The 17,872-nt window shown below is 42.7% G+C and overlaps 1 protein-coding gene across 2 annotated transcripts; it reads right to left on the bottom strand.

Annotated features, from left to right (window-relative positions):
- Positions 1–299: 299 nt before the first annotated feature.
- LOC130131323 (ubiquitin-protein ligase E3A) lies at positions 300–11,651 on the bottom strand. 2 transcript variants are annotated; one of them, XM_056300976.1, is made up of 11 exons: positions 11,374–11,651; positions 10,635–10,679; positions 9,805–10,109; positions 7,839–9,094; positions 7,587–7,731; positions 6,902–7,107; positions 5,909–6,073; positions 4,551–4,706; positions 4,378–4,451; positions 1,825–1,968; positions 300–1,037 (listed from the first exon to the last, which is right to left on the bottom strand). In XM_056300976.1, the coding sequence occupies exons 1-11, from the start codon at positions 11,448–11,450 to the stop codon at positions 917–919; spliced, it is 2,694 nt and encodes an 897-aa protein (XP_056156951.1). In that variant the 5' UTR covers positions 11,451–11,651; the 3' UTR covers positions 300–916. The 2 variants fall into 2 exon arrangements, with proteins under 2 accessions (XP_056156951.1, XP_056156950.1); XM_056300975.1 differs by having other exon boundaries at positions 11,426–11,651.
- Between the last annotated feature and the right edge of the window lie 6,221 nt (positions 11,652–17,872).

The raw sequence follows: 17,872 nt of genomic DNA, 5'->3' as shown, positions 1-17,872 counted from the left end.
AGTGCACTTACACAGCTCTGACAAGAATTTGGTCTAACCCGCGGTCTTCCGAATGGCGAAAAAAAAAAGCTTACCGATAATGGGCCATTTTGTGACAAAATGACAGTGACCTTCCACATGCTTCGTTTGATGGAAAATGGACTCGGAAACGTTAACAACTAATAGTTGTGAGCTGAACTGGTAGGAGACGGTTGCCTTTAATCACAAAGGCAACCAGATGCTTCTAGAACAATCTACAACCAACTGGGAGAGCTGTCAAAGTGGACATATCGGGAAATTTAGGAACACATGAATTCAGGTTTTTGTATCGACAAATATCAGGGTTTTGTATTTATTTGTTTATCCACTGTCATGATACACATCCTTTAACCTCAAACCTGACCTTCCCATCAAGTAGGAAGCGGTCACGACAGGCAGGCATGAAAAAAAATAACCGATTTTACCTTAAAATAAATAATAAGGAAAAAAATCCTCTCTGTACAAAGACAAAAAAAAAAGAGAAGGGGGGGGCTGCAGCACATTCACATAGGTGTATGAGGGGGTGGGTAATTTGATCGCATGAAGTTTCTGCGCTTGCACCGGGCGACGTGGGACGATGCAAGCACAGGCCAAGGACTACTAGAGTGGTCTTACATCATCACATGAACCATTTTGAGCATCCGTTTTGTTTTTCCTCTCACTTTCCCTTAAATCTTTGTTTTTTTTTTCGTTTTTTTTTTTTCTCGTTTTTTTCTTTCTTTCATTTGGGTGTTCTATCATGTTTTAGATTGTTTTCCAATAAAGGAAGGAGGGAGGGAGGGAGAGAGAAGGTGGGATATTCTGAAAAGGAGTCCTTTTGCAGTGTGTTCGGAGGAGGAGGGTAGGGAGGAGGAAGAGGAGAGGAGGAAGAGGAGAAAGGGGAGGGAGGGGGGTTCCCTCAGAGCATGCCAAACCCTTTGGCGTAGGTGATGGCTTTGAGCAGTCTCTCTCTCAGCTTCTCCTTGGTGCTGTACTCGGGCAGCAGCAGAACGTTAAAGCAGGTGTGAGACGTGGGTAACCTGAGAGAGAAGAAAACAAACCAACAAAACAAATAAATTAAGCAAAAAACAACAAAGACCTTGGGTCAACTTGATTGTGTCGGTGCTTCAGCAGCTCCACAATTGCTTTTTTTACCCACTGGCATCACATGTGATAAATTAAAAGAGCCGCGAGTCACCGTCCCACACCAAATGTAAACTGGCCCATCTCTGAGACGTGATATTTCACAATCACTTAAAAGTGTTCACAGAGTTTTGGAAACAAGTCCCTAGTCTAGAATGACAGTATCCATCCAGCCCCAATCCAAGCCACTTATCCTAATCAGGGTCGTGGGATGCTGGAGCCTATCCCAGTAGTCAATTGGGCAGCAGGCGGGGAGACACCCTGGACAGGCCGCCAGTCCACCACAGGGCTGACACACACACACACACACACCTAGGGATAATTTAGTATGGCCGATTCACCTGACTTACATGTCTTTGGACTGTGGGAGGAAACCAGAGCACCTGGAGGAAACCCACGCAGATACGGGGAGAACATGGAAACTCCACACAGAGGATGACCTGGGATGACCCCCAAGGGTGGACAACCCCGGGGTTCGAACCCAGGCCCTTCTTGCTGTGAGGCGACCGCGCTAACCACTGCGCCACCCAGAATGACAATATTCAACCTACAAATGCAGATATTCAGACGTTAACGGTCTTAGGGTTTCATGGAGTTATTAAAAACCTGACATTCTCCTTTGTGGATTGAGGAGAAGATATGGCGAGGTACGCAGGTTTACAGGACAGAGTCACGCGGTCTCACCTGTCTGTATCCGGGCCGTTTTTGGCAATGATCATCTTCAGCTTGCCCAGCCCGCCCACAGGAGCTCGGTCCGTGCCCGTGGTGAACTGCAAGAAGAGCCGCTTCTGGTCCTCACCAAATGAATGCAGCGTCTCCCAGAACTCTCTTTAGAAAACACACACACAAACACAATCACAACCAAGTGTCACGGGTTCAGTACTCAATGTTATAATAAGAGATGCACTGATCCACTTTTTTACAGTTTCGATCCCGATACCTGAATTTGGATATCTGCCGATACTGATACTGACCGATACCAGAGCTCTTTTTTCTTATTATCATTATCTGTTCTGTTGAATTAAATTGTGACAACAACCTGGATAAAGTGATGGAAGATTGTAAATGTGGTTCTTCACTTGTTCTGTCCAGCATGAAATATGTAGTGCAGTTCCAATCTCCACCCATGTCTGTGTTTCCAGAAGAAAAAAAAATATATCTACATGTTTGAGTGCAAAAACCAAAGAGTACCGCTGTCATCTCCCCATCTCTCCCTCTATTTATGCTTAAAGACCCAGAAAAACAAACAAATGGGGAGGATAGAAAAAAAAAAAACAACACCCTGCGATTCCTTACAATTATTTGTCTTTTAGGGTCTTTCCCTTTCTTGGGAACAGGTGCTTTTTTTCTCTTAAGGTGGTGACGTGTTTTCTTAAACAGTAGCTATTTTTCCTCTCTAATAAATCAAACCCTACCAGCTTTTGCAGTGCTGTGACAGTTTTGAAAATTTTTTTGGTTGTGTTCAGAAACTATTACTTTGACAGACTTGCCAAAACTTTCATCCGAAAAAACATCGATTTCCTCCAAAGTGGACGATTCACGAGATGGTTGCTGGGAAATCCGTTACCGTGTTGACCAAGTCAGAATCGTACCCCTGTTTCATCGTCATCCTCCCTCCGCTGGCTCTCGGTGACAGGCAGAAGGGCGTATACCATTTTGGCTACGGGCTTAAAATTGCATTATTACATATTTATAATTCATAAAAACATCAGACTATGGAGTCTGGATCGGCCGTGAATCGGTAATGTCAGTCCGATATCCGATGAGTGAATTAAATCGGTATCGGCACCCGATACCAATATTGGATTGGACCAGTCCAAACTCTAGTTGCAATGCTTATTACAGTCAGGCGCGCGCACGCGCGCACACACACAAGCAGTTCAGTAGTTCATTATGTTATCTTTTTTTTTCTTCCATTTTTCCCCTTTTCTCTCCAGTTGTATCCGGCCAATTACCCCACTCTTCCGAGCCATCCCGGTCACTGCTCCACCCGCTCTGGGGGGGGGGGGGGGGCGCTGCAGACTACTACATGCCTCCCCCGATACATGTGGAGTCACCAGCCGCTTCTTTTCACCTGACAATGAGGAGTTTCACTAGAGGGACATAGCATGTGGGAGGATCACGTGATTCCCCGCAGTCCCCCCCTCCCCCTTAACAGGCCCCCCGACCGACCACAGGAGGCACTAGTGCAGTGACCAGGACACATACGGCTTCCCACTCGCAAACACGGCCAATTGTGTCTGTAGGGACGCCCGACCAAGCTGGAGGTACACGGGATTCGATCCGGCGATCCCCATGTTGGTAGGCAACAGAATAGACCACCACGCTGTTCATTATGTTATCTAAATGGAGCAGACACTTATTAAATGGAAAATGCTTTGGTTATGGGTGATGGGGAAGGGTTTGTGTGGAAAGAAGGTATTTCATTGCGCTTACCAAGTTAGCAAAGGGCCCCACCCACAGCATACGTTGACCATCACTTGTAACTTCTTACAACAATGAGCCTTACAGTGCTTCTAAACCAGCCCTTATCCTGGACGTTCCCATCCAAAGAATCGAGTATAAAGGGAGTATAACGTGTAGACAGGAACAACGGATAGCCTAAATCTTCGGTTTCTTTATCTGTATAGGGTGAATACTTATGGTTTAAAAAAACTGACGATACTATTCAACCATGAACTTCTCATCAGTTGTGGGAGAAATTATGATTTTACTCCTAAGTAAATTTTCACCATTCGAAGAATATGACACTAAATTTATAATTTTGCCATATAAAATCAAGAGCAATGTGTGGCAGAGTAACTTCAGTCATTGCTTGACAAAATCACCACAATTTTGGAGTGCCACCTCTGACAACTTTCAAAAATAATAATGGGAAACCTAAAGTTTTTTTGTTTTGTTGGTATTTTCTCTTTTTTTCTCCAAAAATCAATAACTCCCTCAGGGTAGAGCTTAAGAAAGGGGCTGGGAGCATTTGGACACGCATTGCACAATTGTCATCACTCAAGGATATTACTACCAACAAGCCAAGTGAATATAGTATATTTCTGGATTTGGCAGCCACTTTGGTTTGCTGTGAGGATCTACTGGCCGCTGAAGTTTAGGATTTGACACGGGGGTTGTGGCCAAAAATAAAAGAATAAAAAAATGCACAGCCCTGAATGGAAATGATGGTCACTAGGAACGGGTGCACATTCATAACTCATTCATTGCCTGCACACAACCGGAATTCCTTACTTGATGATACGAGAATCTCTGGTGTAACCGCCATCGTATTCTGTCGTTTCTTCAAGCGCTAGGAAGTCTAGGTTCTGTGTGTACAGCGGAGAGAGACAGAAAAACAAAAATTGAAGGTGACGGATTCAAAAAATACCCTCAAATATACTGAAACCCACGTTGATGAAGCTCACCCTGCTGCCGCAGATCAGCAGCTCGATCTCCTCAGGCCGGAAAAGATATTTCAACGGAGACTCGCTGGTGACCATGTGGAAGCCCCTCCTGAAGGCTTTGAACTGCTTCTCCACACTTTTATTTAGTATGTACTCCGCATACTGAGCCACAAACTCCTGCAAAAAAAAAAAAAGAAAATCACCAAACACTGGAGTTTAACTAGCGAATGTCTAAATTCTGATGGGCACATTAGGAGGCATAACTTATACCTCAAGCCTAACTGGAGATACGAAGATATACTACATGGTCCTTACCCATTTTATCCACCGCAGACCATAAACTATAGCTTTCGCATCGGATTTGATCTTTGGCTGTGTCAAACATTTGAATTTGATATACATGCGGGTGGCCAGCAAACATCACTGTCAACCAAGATAAGATTCAAGATTCAATAATTTATTGCCATATCAACTTAACAGTTGATTTGGAATTTGTTTCGGTGTGCTCAAAGATAACAGTAAACATAAAACCACACAATACATACAAGGAGTGTCAACAAAAACCTACTGTTACAATTATAATTCAGTTAATGCAACCATATGTCCCGTGCCCTTAAAGTGACAAAGGGTATGTGCTCAAGGAGTCCATAGTTGTACAACCAGTGAAGCATTTGGGATGTGGATTGCTGCAGGGTAAGTGCTTTTGTGGAAGCGAGATGCTCTGGTCTTGATACTGTGGAGTCTTTTACCCGAAGGGAGATGATTGAATAGGGGGTTGGCTCGGGTTGAATAGGGAGGAGTCCTTTAACATTTTAAAACCTTTCCGCTGAATGCGAATATGGTATAATTCAGAAATGGTAGGGATTTTGTAGCCAATTATTTTTAAAGCCTTGCGCACGACTCTGTCCAACAGTTTTTTCTTGTGGGCTGTAGAATTGCCATACCATACAGTTATTGAGAAAGTGAGCGCACTTTCTATTACAGCTCTGTAAAACTGTAACACTGCAACCCTTGACACTCCAAATTCCCTAAGCTGCCTCAGAAAAAGAAGTCTTTGGTGAGCTTTTTTCTGGACGGTGGTGAAGTTGTCTTCCCATTTCAGATATTATTCTATAGCTGAAGATGATAGCTCACGACAGTACCAACAGGTCAAAGATTACCAAGAACCGGGACGAAACCAAATATTATTTTTTCTGTACTTACTCTGTATAATCTCAAAAAACAAAAACAAAAAACAAAACCTGCTTTTGTAACGGTATGACACCGACTGTATGACAACGGAAATCAGCTGGGCCGGTAAACACTACTAGGGAAATCAATGACGAGAGCGTTGAAGGGTTTTGTAAAGGGGCTCTGTGGCTGTGGTGACACTGGCTTACCTTTCTGTTCTCATTTGTGACTGGGATCTTGTCCCCATTTTCCCTTAAGTCATACATGAGGGGGTTCCCAAACAGGTCCGTTTGGGATATTTGGAAGGTGATCATCATGTCCTCCTCCACGCTCCCCTCATACTCCAGCAACTCCTTTAAGCTCTGGTACAGAACCTGCGCAAGCAGAAGGACACACATAAACACGCGATTAGGGTGACATTAATACTAACTTAATTCTATCACTATTCTTAAATGTAATGGTCAAAATAAGGGACAGAATTTAAATCTATTGAGTTTTGTAGTTACATTTTTGTATGTTAAATTGTTATTTTTTTTGTGACGGCCATGGACATTTTGAATGTCTCAGCAGATCCTGTTTTTGCAAGCTAGAACTAGAACTGTGACACACAAGAATGATCTGGAAAAACTCAAAACTTTTACAGGTTTTCCATGACCATGGGAGAGTCCCATTTGACCTCCTTTGATGAAAGTGATATTGAAAAGGGGGGGGGGGACACATCTATTTTTGCCCATTTATTAATAATAAATGAATTAAATGATTTGCATCAAGTAACAACGTAGACTCAAACTTGCAGATGCTGTATATTTTGTTTAAATTTGTGGGAAAAAAAAAGGTTTGGATTTAGGGAATTTTCCAGCTGTCTTCCCCCCACAGCCATGCTGTGGAAGAAGTCTCTTTAGGAGGAAATACATCTCAAGAAATAAATGTTTTAACCCTCATTAATTCAGCTGCCCAACACGATAAAATGATGGGGAAAAAAATCATTGTATTGGGTTATTGCTCAGCCAAAACAAATATGAAATTATTATTTTTTGGTCGTGCCCATACCATGTTACTGTTATTCAAAGGGGAGCCCTTTTTTAAACATCAAGGCTAAAAATAGGTACTGGAGTACTACAAAAGTTACAAAGGGGGCCAGTAAAAACACCATCTGGGGGACAGTCAGTGAGTAGGTGGTGGTGAAGAGGTGAGGCTCTGACCGGATTGGAGTCTGCCAGGTCCCTGAACGTTCCCTTCTTGCCCATCAGCTTGCGGTAGACCACCATGGGGAAGTGGACATCCAGTATGCAGTTGTTGTAGATTGCCAGGCCCAGGACAATGCCGATCAGCGTGTACTGGCCCTCGTTCTCAAATGATGAGGGGTTGAACCAGAACAGTTTGGTGCACTCATCGTAAGTGAACATTCCTGCAGAATGAAAGTGGGGCGGTGTAAAAACAAGGACTCTCGCCACACAACATCCCAGTGTAATGTTTGGGGGAAAATTAAATATGTCCTAATAATTGGTCATCCTATCAAATTATGTGCCAGTGATTCTTAAGAGTACTCATCTCTTATTTTTCCAACCATTCGTTTTATTGAATTCTGTGTGTTATGTACTACTGCATGTACTATGCCTCAAATTATACATTGTAATTTGATATGTACAGAGGTAAACGACCACTGTAATGTTATTCTAACAGACTGATGGGGACAAAGAATACTTATGTTAACTGATGTTTCCATCAGCTGAACGTGTTAAAAGCACCTGTGTAAAACCTGCAGACAATTCTTTTTCCAATACATTGCTCAACTTTTAACTCGTGAATCACCAGAGCAGAAAATAAGCAAAATTGTTATACCGAAAGCCAATTTTGCATGATAGCGACTAATTGTTGGTTTCTTACCAATATCTGGGTTGAAAATCTCTTCAACTACAAGCTGAAAAAACTCTTTGGAAACGCCTCCTTCATCAACTCCTTGCTCTCCTTCAAACTCCACGTACAGTTGCTTCTTCAAGTCTGCAGGATTCTCCATCGCTATCATCTCCAGCTACACAGACACAGAGTACAGTAAGTTGCACCCATTTCTCTATTAATTAGGCCAAGATTAAGGGGCCTGAGGCCAGATCTAGGAAATTAGCGTTAAGGTGCACGTACCCTGACCAGAGCATCGTCGATGATGTGGTCTCTGCGTACTTTGAGCCTCAAGTAGGGGTTAAGCTGTTGGCCCTGTACCAGGCTGTAGAGCACAGTGATGCGGCGCTCGCTGTACATGCGGATACGGTTGTCATAGTACAGGCCCAGGTTCTTGGTGACAGCATTGAGAACAAAGGGGCAGGTCATGAAGGAGAACTTGTTCTCCGTCTCCACCTTGAAGAAGGTGTAATCCTTGTCCATCTCCAGCACCTCATTCAGCGGCTCATTGACAAACTCCTCGAAAGGGATGAGCGGCCGCCGGCAGTCGTTTGCACGGACGCCCAGCTCCGTCTCCAGGGGGTCGACCCGCGGACCCTTCTTGTTGCGCCGGTCCTCACCCAGCAGGTCCTGCAGGGTGAGCTCACTTGACTCTGGGATGGGCTCCTCATCTTCCTCCTCGTTGTGCTCTGTGTCCAGGTCACCGCCCAGCACATTTGCATAGTACACGATCTTCAAGCACTTGGTGGCCGCCACCACAGCGTCGTCGTCATTCACTAGGTTGCGGTTATGGAACTCGTTGCTGATCACCTTGTAGGTGATGAGCTGCTGAAAGGTCTCCATCATGCGCCGGATCTGCTCCGCACTATAGTGCGACCACAGGCGCGCCAGCTTGGCCAGGGCTGCGAGCGGGAGCTTGCTCATGGCTTTGCAGAACTGGGGGAGGGCAATTTCTAGGTACTCAGGGCTGTGGAGATTGCCATTTTCCATTACAATGACGAACAGGTTCAGGTAGTTGGGGTCTCGTGAGTACACGTTGTGGTATGTGAGGTCACACTCCACATTGGGTGAAAGGTAGACCAGCGCGTTGAGGAAGGCAGCTTCAATCTTCTCGTTGGACAGCAGCCGTCCATAAACCCGCCGTACTGCTTCGATGTCTACCGACACCTCATCGGGACCCAGCTTTTGGACGTCGTTATCCCCTGAGGAGCCCTCGCCAAGCCGGGACAGGGAGGACGAAGAGGCTGGGGAGTCCTCCTCCATGGCTGTGGCAGAGCACGCAGCTGCTTCCTTCTCATCCTCATCCTTATCTTCATCTTTAGCTTGGAGGGACTTGAGCTCCTCCTTTGTGTGGGGTTTGGACCTCCGGAAACTCTGGACCAGGCCCTCAGCGCTGGAGAACACCCGGCCTATTACTCGGATGAGAGGGGAGTAATCCTCCTTCTCTCCACAGATGTCCAAGATCTCATACACTTTGTCCTCTGTCAGGTAATTGACATCTGAGCACACAATGTTGTTGTTGTTATTTAGTAACAAACAAGAAAGTATTATTACACCTTTCAATTTCACAATGCCTGGTTTAAAAATAACAGAACAAGTGGTGATTTTAACTAGTAAGAAATATCTTCTGAAAGAAAATCCACCCCATATCAAGCAACACATTTTCAATAAATAGCTGTTCTGTGTTCATGTTAATTTACAAAATTACGCTTCTTTGAGCAAAATCACAAAAAGTTTCAGAATCCTTACAATATCATCCTAGGAACTGTCAAACGTCTTTAAAGCCGGTCTTTAAATAAGAAGCTACAGGAAATATAATAAGTGGCAAATTAAGACTACTTTCTTCTTTCAGCTTCTGAAAAACTGTTATTCTGTAAATGAAAACTGAAGTATCTGAGATTATAGGAGGATCAGTACACTCTAGGTCTGGGCGAGGATTGAATAAGTTTATTGTTTTTCATTGTGCATTGGTCTTAGATTAGTATAGCCATATGATAAGACACCATTTGCACTAAATTTCCTAAGTTATTACATCGCATTTTAAAATTTAAAGTCAGAAATATTTGAAAACTAGTTTTGATTCAATATACTGTTGTGTGATATTCCTTATGGTAATTGTGATAAATTGCCCTGCCCTTATGCAGTCCATTTTATTTTAGTCACCAACACTGTGTATGATGAGGCCAGTGTCTGACATCAACCTACCTACCTTTAAAATCATCCCTTACAGAATGGACATCCTTATGGTTCATTTTCCTGTTGCTGCATGCCGAGTTGTTGTGGGCACTGCTCTCCAAGTAGGCTGACGTCGTGCCCTTCTTTGAGGGGTGAGGGTCACACAATTTGGCATTGATCTTGTAGAGCTCAAGGGCCTTGACCGCTGCCGTGTTGTTGTCCATCCGATGAAAGCCCATTGATGAGGCACACCAGGAGTTGGAACACGAGTCATTTCCACAGCCCTCGGTTAACTGGTGGTAATAGCGCTCTATTAGATGTTTGGCGGCTGCACGCTTCCTGCATTCAGAGGAGGCACGACAGCTTATAAAAACAGCATGAAGCCTATACATTCATCCTAACATCATTTGGAGCTGACCAGAGTAAGCTTTTTGGTATCCTACAATTATATTCTTTTCACAGAGTAATTCTATTTGAAAAAATACTGTCAAGTAGTATACTTTCCAAATAATGCTAATCATATCTTAATCATAATCGCCCAGTTCAAAAATTACTAAGCTTAAGAGTGTCAATGGATATAAACAATCAAACGGCTATAAAGACAATGCAGAGAAGCAAACACAAAAAGACACATATAATTTCTTCTGTCAGTAAGTAAAGTACCATTTTAAGCACTAAATTGTGACCAACACAACTAACAGGACTACAGAATGAAGGGTGGGAGAGGAGAAGTGAAAAAGCCGCACAGAGAAACGAAAGCGAGCATTGATGGACCTACTGATACAGACAATACGGTGTCTCTTCACACTTGGACACTAGCATGGTTTAAGAGAAGTTAGGGTATGTGTCTTAAGTTCTACTTACATTCGGCTTGCTTCTGGGTTTTCTGCTTCAGGCTCCTCGTATTCTCTGATTGAACAAATGACAACAACATTAGGAATGGCAAGAGATCGAGGTGTGGTTGTGTTGACATGGTGTTCCACAGCATTTGCCTATGGCCCTCTTTACTGGATGCTGCAACGATAGTAGACAACATTGACTATCTATGTCTGCATAACGCTAACATCAGTGATTCTGATAGTTCACAAAACAGCAGGCAAGCAAGCGGCATCGGTCACCCTTATGACCCGATGGCTCATGAGGGCGACTGGTCCACTCCGATCCTAAACACAGGGCACCGATGGCCGCAGTGCATATGGTGATGCGAAATACTAAACACAGATTTCTCACTGGACAACCAGCCTACAAGAGAAGATGACAGATTCCTCCTGCTGCATGGTAACCGGAACAAACCACCATGCTACTAGCCAGCACAGACGTCAATTAACAGCTACGTCGACTGGCTGAGTAGCTAAGCTAACACGTTAAACGCTATCTAACATGATGACTTTATTACGTAAATTCCTGCAATCATTTTTTTTTAAATCGAGCAGCGGTCGGATCAGGAGACGGGATCAGTAAAAAAACAAAAACAAAACAAAACCCCTGAATGGAGAGTTAGCAGTGAAGCGGCTAGCCTGACAACTAGCTAGCTAGCTAGCTAACACCAACACTTCTAGCCTTCTCCCAGCATCCGCGGCGCTTTCCTAAGAGCCGTGCCGACCTGTCGTGTCCTCCAGTGGGGTTGGACTCGGCCTGTGGTGGCGCACACTCACAGTTCTCCTTCTCGTCGGAATTCATACGAGACTTTATCCCTCAGTTGTTCGTTATTCTGTCGGTGTATATGGATACAGCGGTTCATCCACAGGGCGAAACACGACTCATACAATACGTAGACTGATTTTTTATCTATGTCCTCTAGGCAATTCGGAGTTAAAAACTTCATTCATGGCCTCTTCGCTGCACGCTCTTTCCTCTTTCTGGTGTGCACAGCCATCTTGACTTCACCGTCAACCAGCGGTCGAATCCACGTCCCATGATGCATTGCTGTGGGCTGAGGGTTTCCTTTAAAATCTGTGTTTACCATTCGCTCACTCGAGACTGCCGGGTTTTTTTTAATTATTATAATTATTATTGCATGCCGGCTGCGCTTCGTGGCCGTGAAATTCTGCTCGGCGTGGAAAAGTACGCAAAACTGTAGAGTGGTAAAATACAGGAAAAACACACAGCTACGTAGAGTTATAATATAGACCATTAGCTTCCGAAACACTGCGTTGATCCATTCTCCGGAGCAGCAGGGGCGGTAACGCGCCTGAAAGCGAGATGTTACCCACCGTTTAAACATTTAAAACGCGAAGAAAAAGAGGCAGAAGAAGAGGAGCCAGTTCTCTATAGACGAATACGGCGACCGACTTGTGCGTTTCGCCATCTAGCGGCGCCGAATGTTATTACGGTGGCACGTTGCAGCGTGCTGCTGCTGCCTGTTCCCAGGGACAGTAGCATGGGTAGTAACTCACCCTAGATGAACAGAAATTGACTAATGTTAACCAAACCCTGTCGTACTGTTGTTATTGGGGAAAGAGCTCTTTCTGTTAAGAGTCTTGATCCACTTCTGGCGAATCTCATTGGCCCGCTACACGCCCAGGGAATCTATGTAAAGAGAATGGGCTCTCTCCATTAAGCAATGGCTGGTGGATTTCGTATTCAGCCTTTTTTCCCCAAAGCTGAAGTTTGCCACTACTGCTGAAGCAGCTGAGAACTGCACAGGTACGTCCCGAACTCACAGACATCGTTGTCAACAGTAACGTTACGTGAAAATGTCTTTATGGACGCTCAATAATTCAGGTAAGGACATCACAGAAAGTTGAACCGGTTCATCTGGACACAACCAGGGGCGGATCTAGAGAAATATTCATGGGGGGGCAAGAGGGTGGCATGGAGACTTTGAGGGTGGCATAAATATACATCCATCCATCCATCCATCCATCATCAGAACCGCTTATCCTGCGGTCAGGGTCGCGGAGATGCTGGAGCCTATCCCCAGCAGTCACAGGGCGACAGGCGGGGAGACACCCTGGACATCGCAAACGATGACATCAATATTTAATCGGAAAAACCCCCAAACTGAGACATTTGAACCCCAAAACATTAACGTGGCACAATTAAAACATTGACTAGAAATACCTGAAGCTACATTAGTTTTTTTTTTAACCAAATCTTTAGACATTTTTGGATGTTCCCAAACTAAAACCAATACAAGGATGAGGACAAAACAAACAAAATTGAGAAACTAAAAGTTCCCTGCAGCCTAAAAACTAGGCAAAAGCAGCATAAAACCCATTAAATTATTGCACTATGTAAAAAAAAAACTGACTTGCCTATCCCCAAAACTCTTTCTTTTGCACTATTAGCCCAACGGGGGTCATACTACTGCAAGACTGCTGCAAAGGTCTGTTAAATTAGTAAATCTCATTTGTATTTGTCAGGCAATTGTAGATATGAGTTATTCCTATCAGCTGTCAACCATAAGTCCAACTTCAGTGCAATAGTCACATTTATTTACATGACTAAGCCATTCAATTTTTCCTAGATTCAGTTTCCATACCTTCTATAGCAGCAATAAATCAAACACGGACTTCATCATTCAGGCTTCGCTTTTTTCTTCGTGTAAACAGAAATTTCAACTGAAACGAAGTGGATGGAAATGATAGGCCTGCTTTCAACATCCTAATTTTCATCAACAATGCAATAAGATTCGTTGGACCACATCATTCTGGCAAAAAATAAATCAAACAAGGATGTACTACCTTACACATAGTCATGACTTTCCAGAAGAAGCCTGACATTAGTGAGCAGAGCCAGTGCAGCATAAAGTCGACATGAATCTAGTACAAGAGCTGAACACGGCGATTACCGTGTTGTCCTGCAAAACGCCTAACAAACTTATTTAGAGCCAAAGCTTTGCTGTGTTTTGAGTCAGCAATGCGGAGTATAGCCAAACTTGACAATCTATTCCGTCATAGTAGACCGCAAATAATGCTTTATGATCCTTAGAGTTGAAAAACTCCATTCACATGCTGCAACCTGAACAGCTCATAGAACACCCCCACCCTGCTGTGGCTCCACAAGCTACTGTTGGAAGGATTTAATGCCTGGACACCTTTCATGATGCTGCAGCTGGTATTTGAAAATCGTCTTTCTATTTCTCCAGCCATGCTACCAATGACTGGGGTAGTAGTACACCTTGACACGAGAACTTACCAGGTACTAACTACTGTCCAAGCGTTGAAGCAATCTTGAAGTGTTCTTGTTGTCCGTGTCGACCTGTTTTGGTTGTGCCGGGTTACAGAAATGTCACTTTTTTTTAAAAGCAATATATTTATTGAATTTTGTTTGCAAATTACATCAAAACAAGTAATAGCACAGTACAGCAAACATTTTCAGCCTACCCCCCCCCATAACAAGTCATACAATTCAAAGCAGGGTTAAAGAAGATAATAAAGATAAAAATTAAATTAATAAAAATAATAAAATAAAATAACAATAATTTCTTTCACAGAGGGTGTGGTTTTTTTTCAGTTGCTTTTACGCATATAAACAGTCAGATAGAGTTGTTCTACTCCCCCAGAGCTTGTTCTTGATGAAGCAAGTTACCAACATTAGTATTATGTCTTAAGAAGTACAGAAACAATCCCCAGATTTTATCAAAAACACTTTGTTTACGTCTAACAATATACATTATCTTTTCCATTGACATGTTTGAAGCCATTTCTTTAACCCACATACCAATTCTTGGTCCATCAACACTTTTCCAATTAAGAGCAATTACACGTTTTGCTTGTAATATACACATCTATAAATCTGAACTCATTGCTATGTAAATGTGGGGTGGTAGGATATAAACCAAGAATAAAAAGCTTTGGACTCAATGGTAATTTCTTTGACAAAATTTGATCAATCATATCAACAACATCTTGCCAGAAGGTTTTCACTTCCACACATTCCCATATACAGTGAAACAGCGTCCCCCTTGCCTCACTACACTTAATACAGGTATCAGGAATATTGTCATTAAACTTGTGCAATTTAACAGGAGTTATATATGTACGCATCAGCCATTTATACTGTAGAAGCTTTAGGTTGCTGCCAACTATCTGTCTCTGGGCCTCTTTACATGCCTCACTCCATTCTTCTAAAGACATTTCCTCCTCTATATCTCCCTCCCATAATCTCAGTTTTGTCTCTGATGATTCATCAGATCCAGATACAAATAAGTCATACATAGTTGAAATTAAACCTTTATCATAACAGTGTTTTGTGACTGCAACTTCTAATATAGAAATGGTAGGAATGTCTAATGAATGGCTTTGACAGGATATAAAACTCCTTAGCTGAAGATATTTGAAAAAATGATTCCTTGGAATGTCATACTTGGTAGATATTTCCTCGAAGGACATGAATACTTCATCCTCCTCCCTGTACATGTCTTGCACTTTCCTTAACCCCTTTTCAGCCCATAATTTAAATCCCCTATCATTTTGCCCTGGTTTGAAATTGGCATTACCCCAAATAGGACTGAAGCGTGACCGGGACATATTTATATTCAAATACTTACAAGCATCGAACCAAACATCAATCATATTCAATATTATAGGGTTGTCTGTATTTTTCTTCAGATATTTACGGTCTGCTGAATACAAATACAGGTGCAATGGTAAGCCCGGTTTAACAGAGCAGGCTTCCAGATCAATCCAAGCTGGGGGACTTCCAGGTGAGAAGTAAAACATAATCGACCTTAATTGTGCTGCCCAGTAATACCATTGGATATTTGGACATTTCAGGCCTCCTCGATCATATGGTAGATAAAGTAAAGATAGACGTAATCTAGGACGTTTATTTTGCTTTGCCAAATAAAGTTGGTAAACAGTTTCTTGATTTTCGTGAACAAAGATGGAGGGGGTAGGGGGATATTCTGGAACAAATAAAGAAATTTGGGAAGTATATTCATCTTTAGGATATTAATCCTGCCGATCATTGAAATAGGTAAGGATGTCCAACGCTCTATCGAAGCAATACTAGCGTCCAGGATGGGCTCATAATTTGACTGAGCAATCTTATTCACCTCAGGGACAATTTTTATTCCCAAATATGTAAATGTGTCTGTTGGGTTGAAGGTAGAAGCATAAACAAGACCATTCTTCCTCTCTGTTTCATTCAGTAACATTATAGATGATTTGGAGTAATTAACTTTATAACCGGATATTTTCCCAAATGTTTCAATAAGGCTTAGGAGCGCTGGGATAGATCTATGCAGATTTTTAAGCATTAATATCACATCATCGGCGAAGAGTGCTACCCTGTGCTCCAATGTCCCTCTCGATTTCCATAAATATCGCTGTGTGTCCTCACCGCTATAGCAAATGGTTCTATCGCTAGGATAAAAAGTAAAGACGATAAAGGGCTCCCTTAAGGGCAACTTCTACAAATGTTAAAAGGTTTAGAAACCTTACTATTCGTCAAAACTTCTGCAGTAAGCCCTGTACAAAGCAATCTTACCCATTTGATAAATGTATCCCCAAAGCCAAATCGTGTTAACACCTCAAACAGATAAGGCCATTCAACACGGTCGAAGGCCTTCTCTGCATCAAGTGAAAGTAAGGCCGTGTCAGGCGCCTCCCTCTGACTGTATAAAATATTGAGCACTCGTCTAACGTTATGAAAACCCTGTCTCCCTTGAATGAATCCGTTCTGGTCTTCCCCCACTACTCTAGGTAGAAGATCCTCCAATCTTCTTGCAAGAATTTTACAGAGTATTTTTCTATCAGAATTTAGGAGACTAATTGGACGCATATTTTCACATTTTGTATTTGGTTTCCCCGGTTTTGGGAGTACAGTGATTAGGGCGCCCCTCGTAGATGTAGGGAGAAGACCATTCTCAAAGGATTCCTGAAACATCTCCAAGAGGGGTGGTATTAATTTGGTTTGAAATTTTTTATAAATGTCTATAGGGATGCCATCTGGACCCGCTGATTTTCCAGCCTGCATACACCCAATTGCTTCTGCAATTTCCAATGCAGTTACATCTTGATCTAATACTCTACATTCCTCTTCCGAAATTTTAGGAATATTAAGATTGTCTAGGAATTGTGTTTGCGTGTCCAGATTAGGAGAGCACTCAGCTGTATAATTTCCCGTAGAAGTCTCTAAAGGCTTCATTAATCTCTGTCGGGTCCACTATAGTTCTACCACTTGGGACTTCAATACAATTAATAGACCTTTCTGTTTGTTGTTGTTTAATGCGCCATGCTAGAAGTTTTCCGGGCTTTTCCCCCTGATCATAGTAGGACTGTTTGAGTCTCATTAAATCAGCCGCCACTTTATTAGCTGCCAGTTCATTGTACTGTGATCTAAGCAGTAGCAGTCTTGCATGAACATCTGTAGGTATATTTCTATTATTATATATTTCTGTTTCCAGCTTTTTAATTTCCTCATCTAATGTCTTCATTTCAAGTCGTGTAGCCTTTTTCTTGGAACTAGTGAAGGAAATGATTTGGCCCCTAATAAAGGCTTTGAAAGCCTCCCACCTTGTGCTAGCAGAAGTCTGGGACTTGTTACATTCAAAATACAGGTCAATCTGCTTATCTAAGAAATCTATGAATGTAGGATCCGCAAGCCACCCGGGTTGAAAACGGCATCTTGGGGGGTCGCACACTAAGTTATTATCGTCATAGGTCAAGGATACTGCAGCGTGGTCAGACAGAACTATACTACTATAATGACATTCATCTATTTGGAGACAAGTAGTGCTGAAACCAAAAAGTAGTCTATGCGTGAGTGAGTTCTATGAGTACCGGAATAGCAGGAGTACTCTACTGCGTTCGGTTTACCATGCCTCCAAACATCAAACAGATTCAATTCCTTCATAAAATGGTGTATCGTCTTTCTGGACTTACTGTGGGTATCATCTAAACCAGTTGACCTGTCTTTTGAAGGATCTAACGTACAGTTAAAGTCACCAGCTATTATGTATTTCCCCGGATGATTTGAAGCAGTCAAAAACAGACTATTATAGAATTTAGAGTCATCTTCATTGGGGCCGTAAACATTTATCAAAGTTAAGGTTTCAGATAATAACCTACCCTGGGCTATAATTTACCTCCCTGCAGGGTCCTTCACTACATGCTGTACCCGTAATGGAACCGATTTATGAATTAGTATCATAA

Source organism: Lampris incognitus, chromosome 21 (genome assembly GCF_029633865.1).
Source record: "Lampris incognitus isolate fLamInc1 chromosome 21, fLamInc1.hap2, whole genome shotgun sequence".
Taxonomy (NCBI): domain Eukaryota; kingdom Metazoa; phylum Chordata; class Actinopteri; order Lampriformes; family Lampridae; genus Lampris; species Lampris incognitus.
This window is presented reverse-complemented; position numbering and strand designations above follow the sequence as displayed.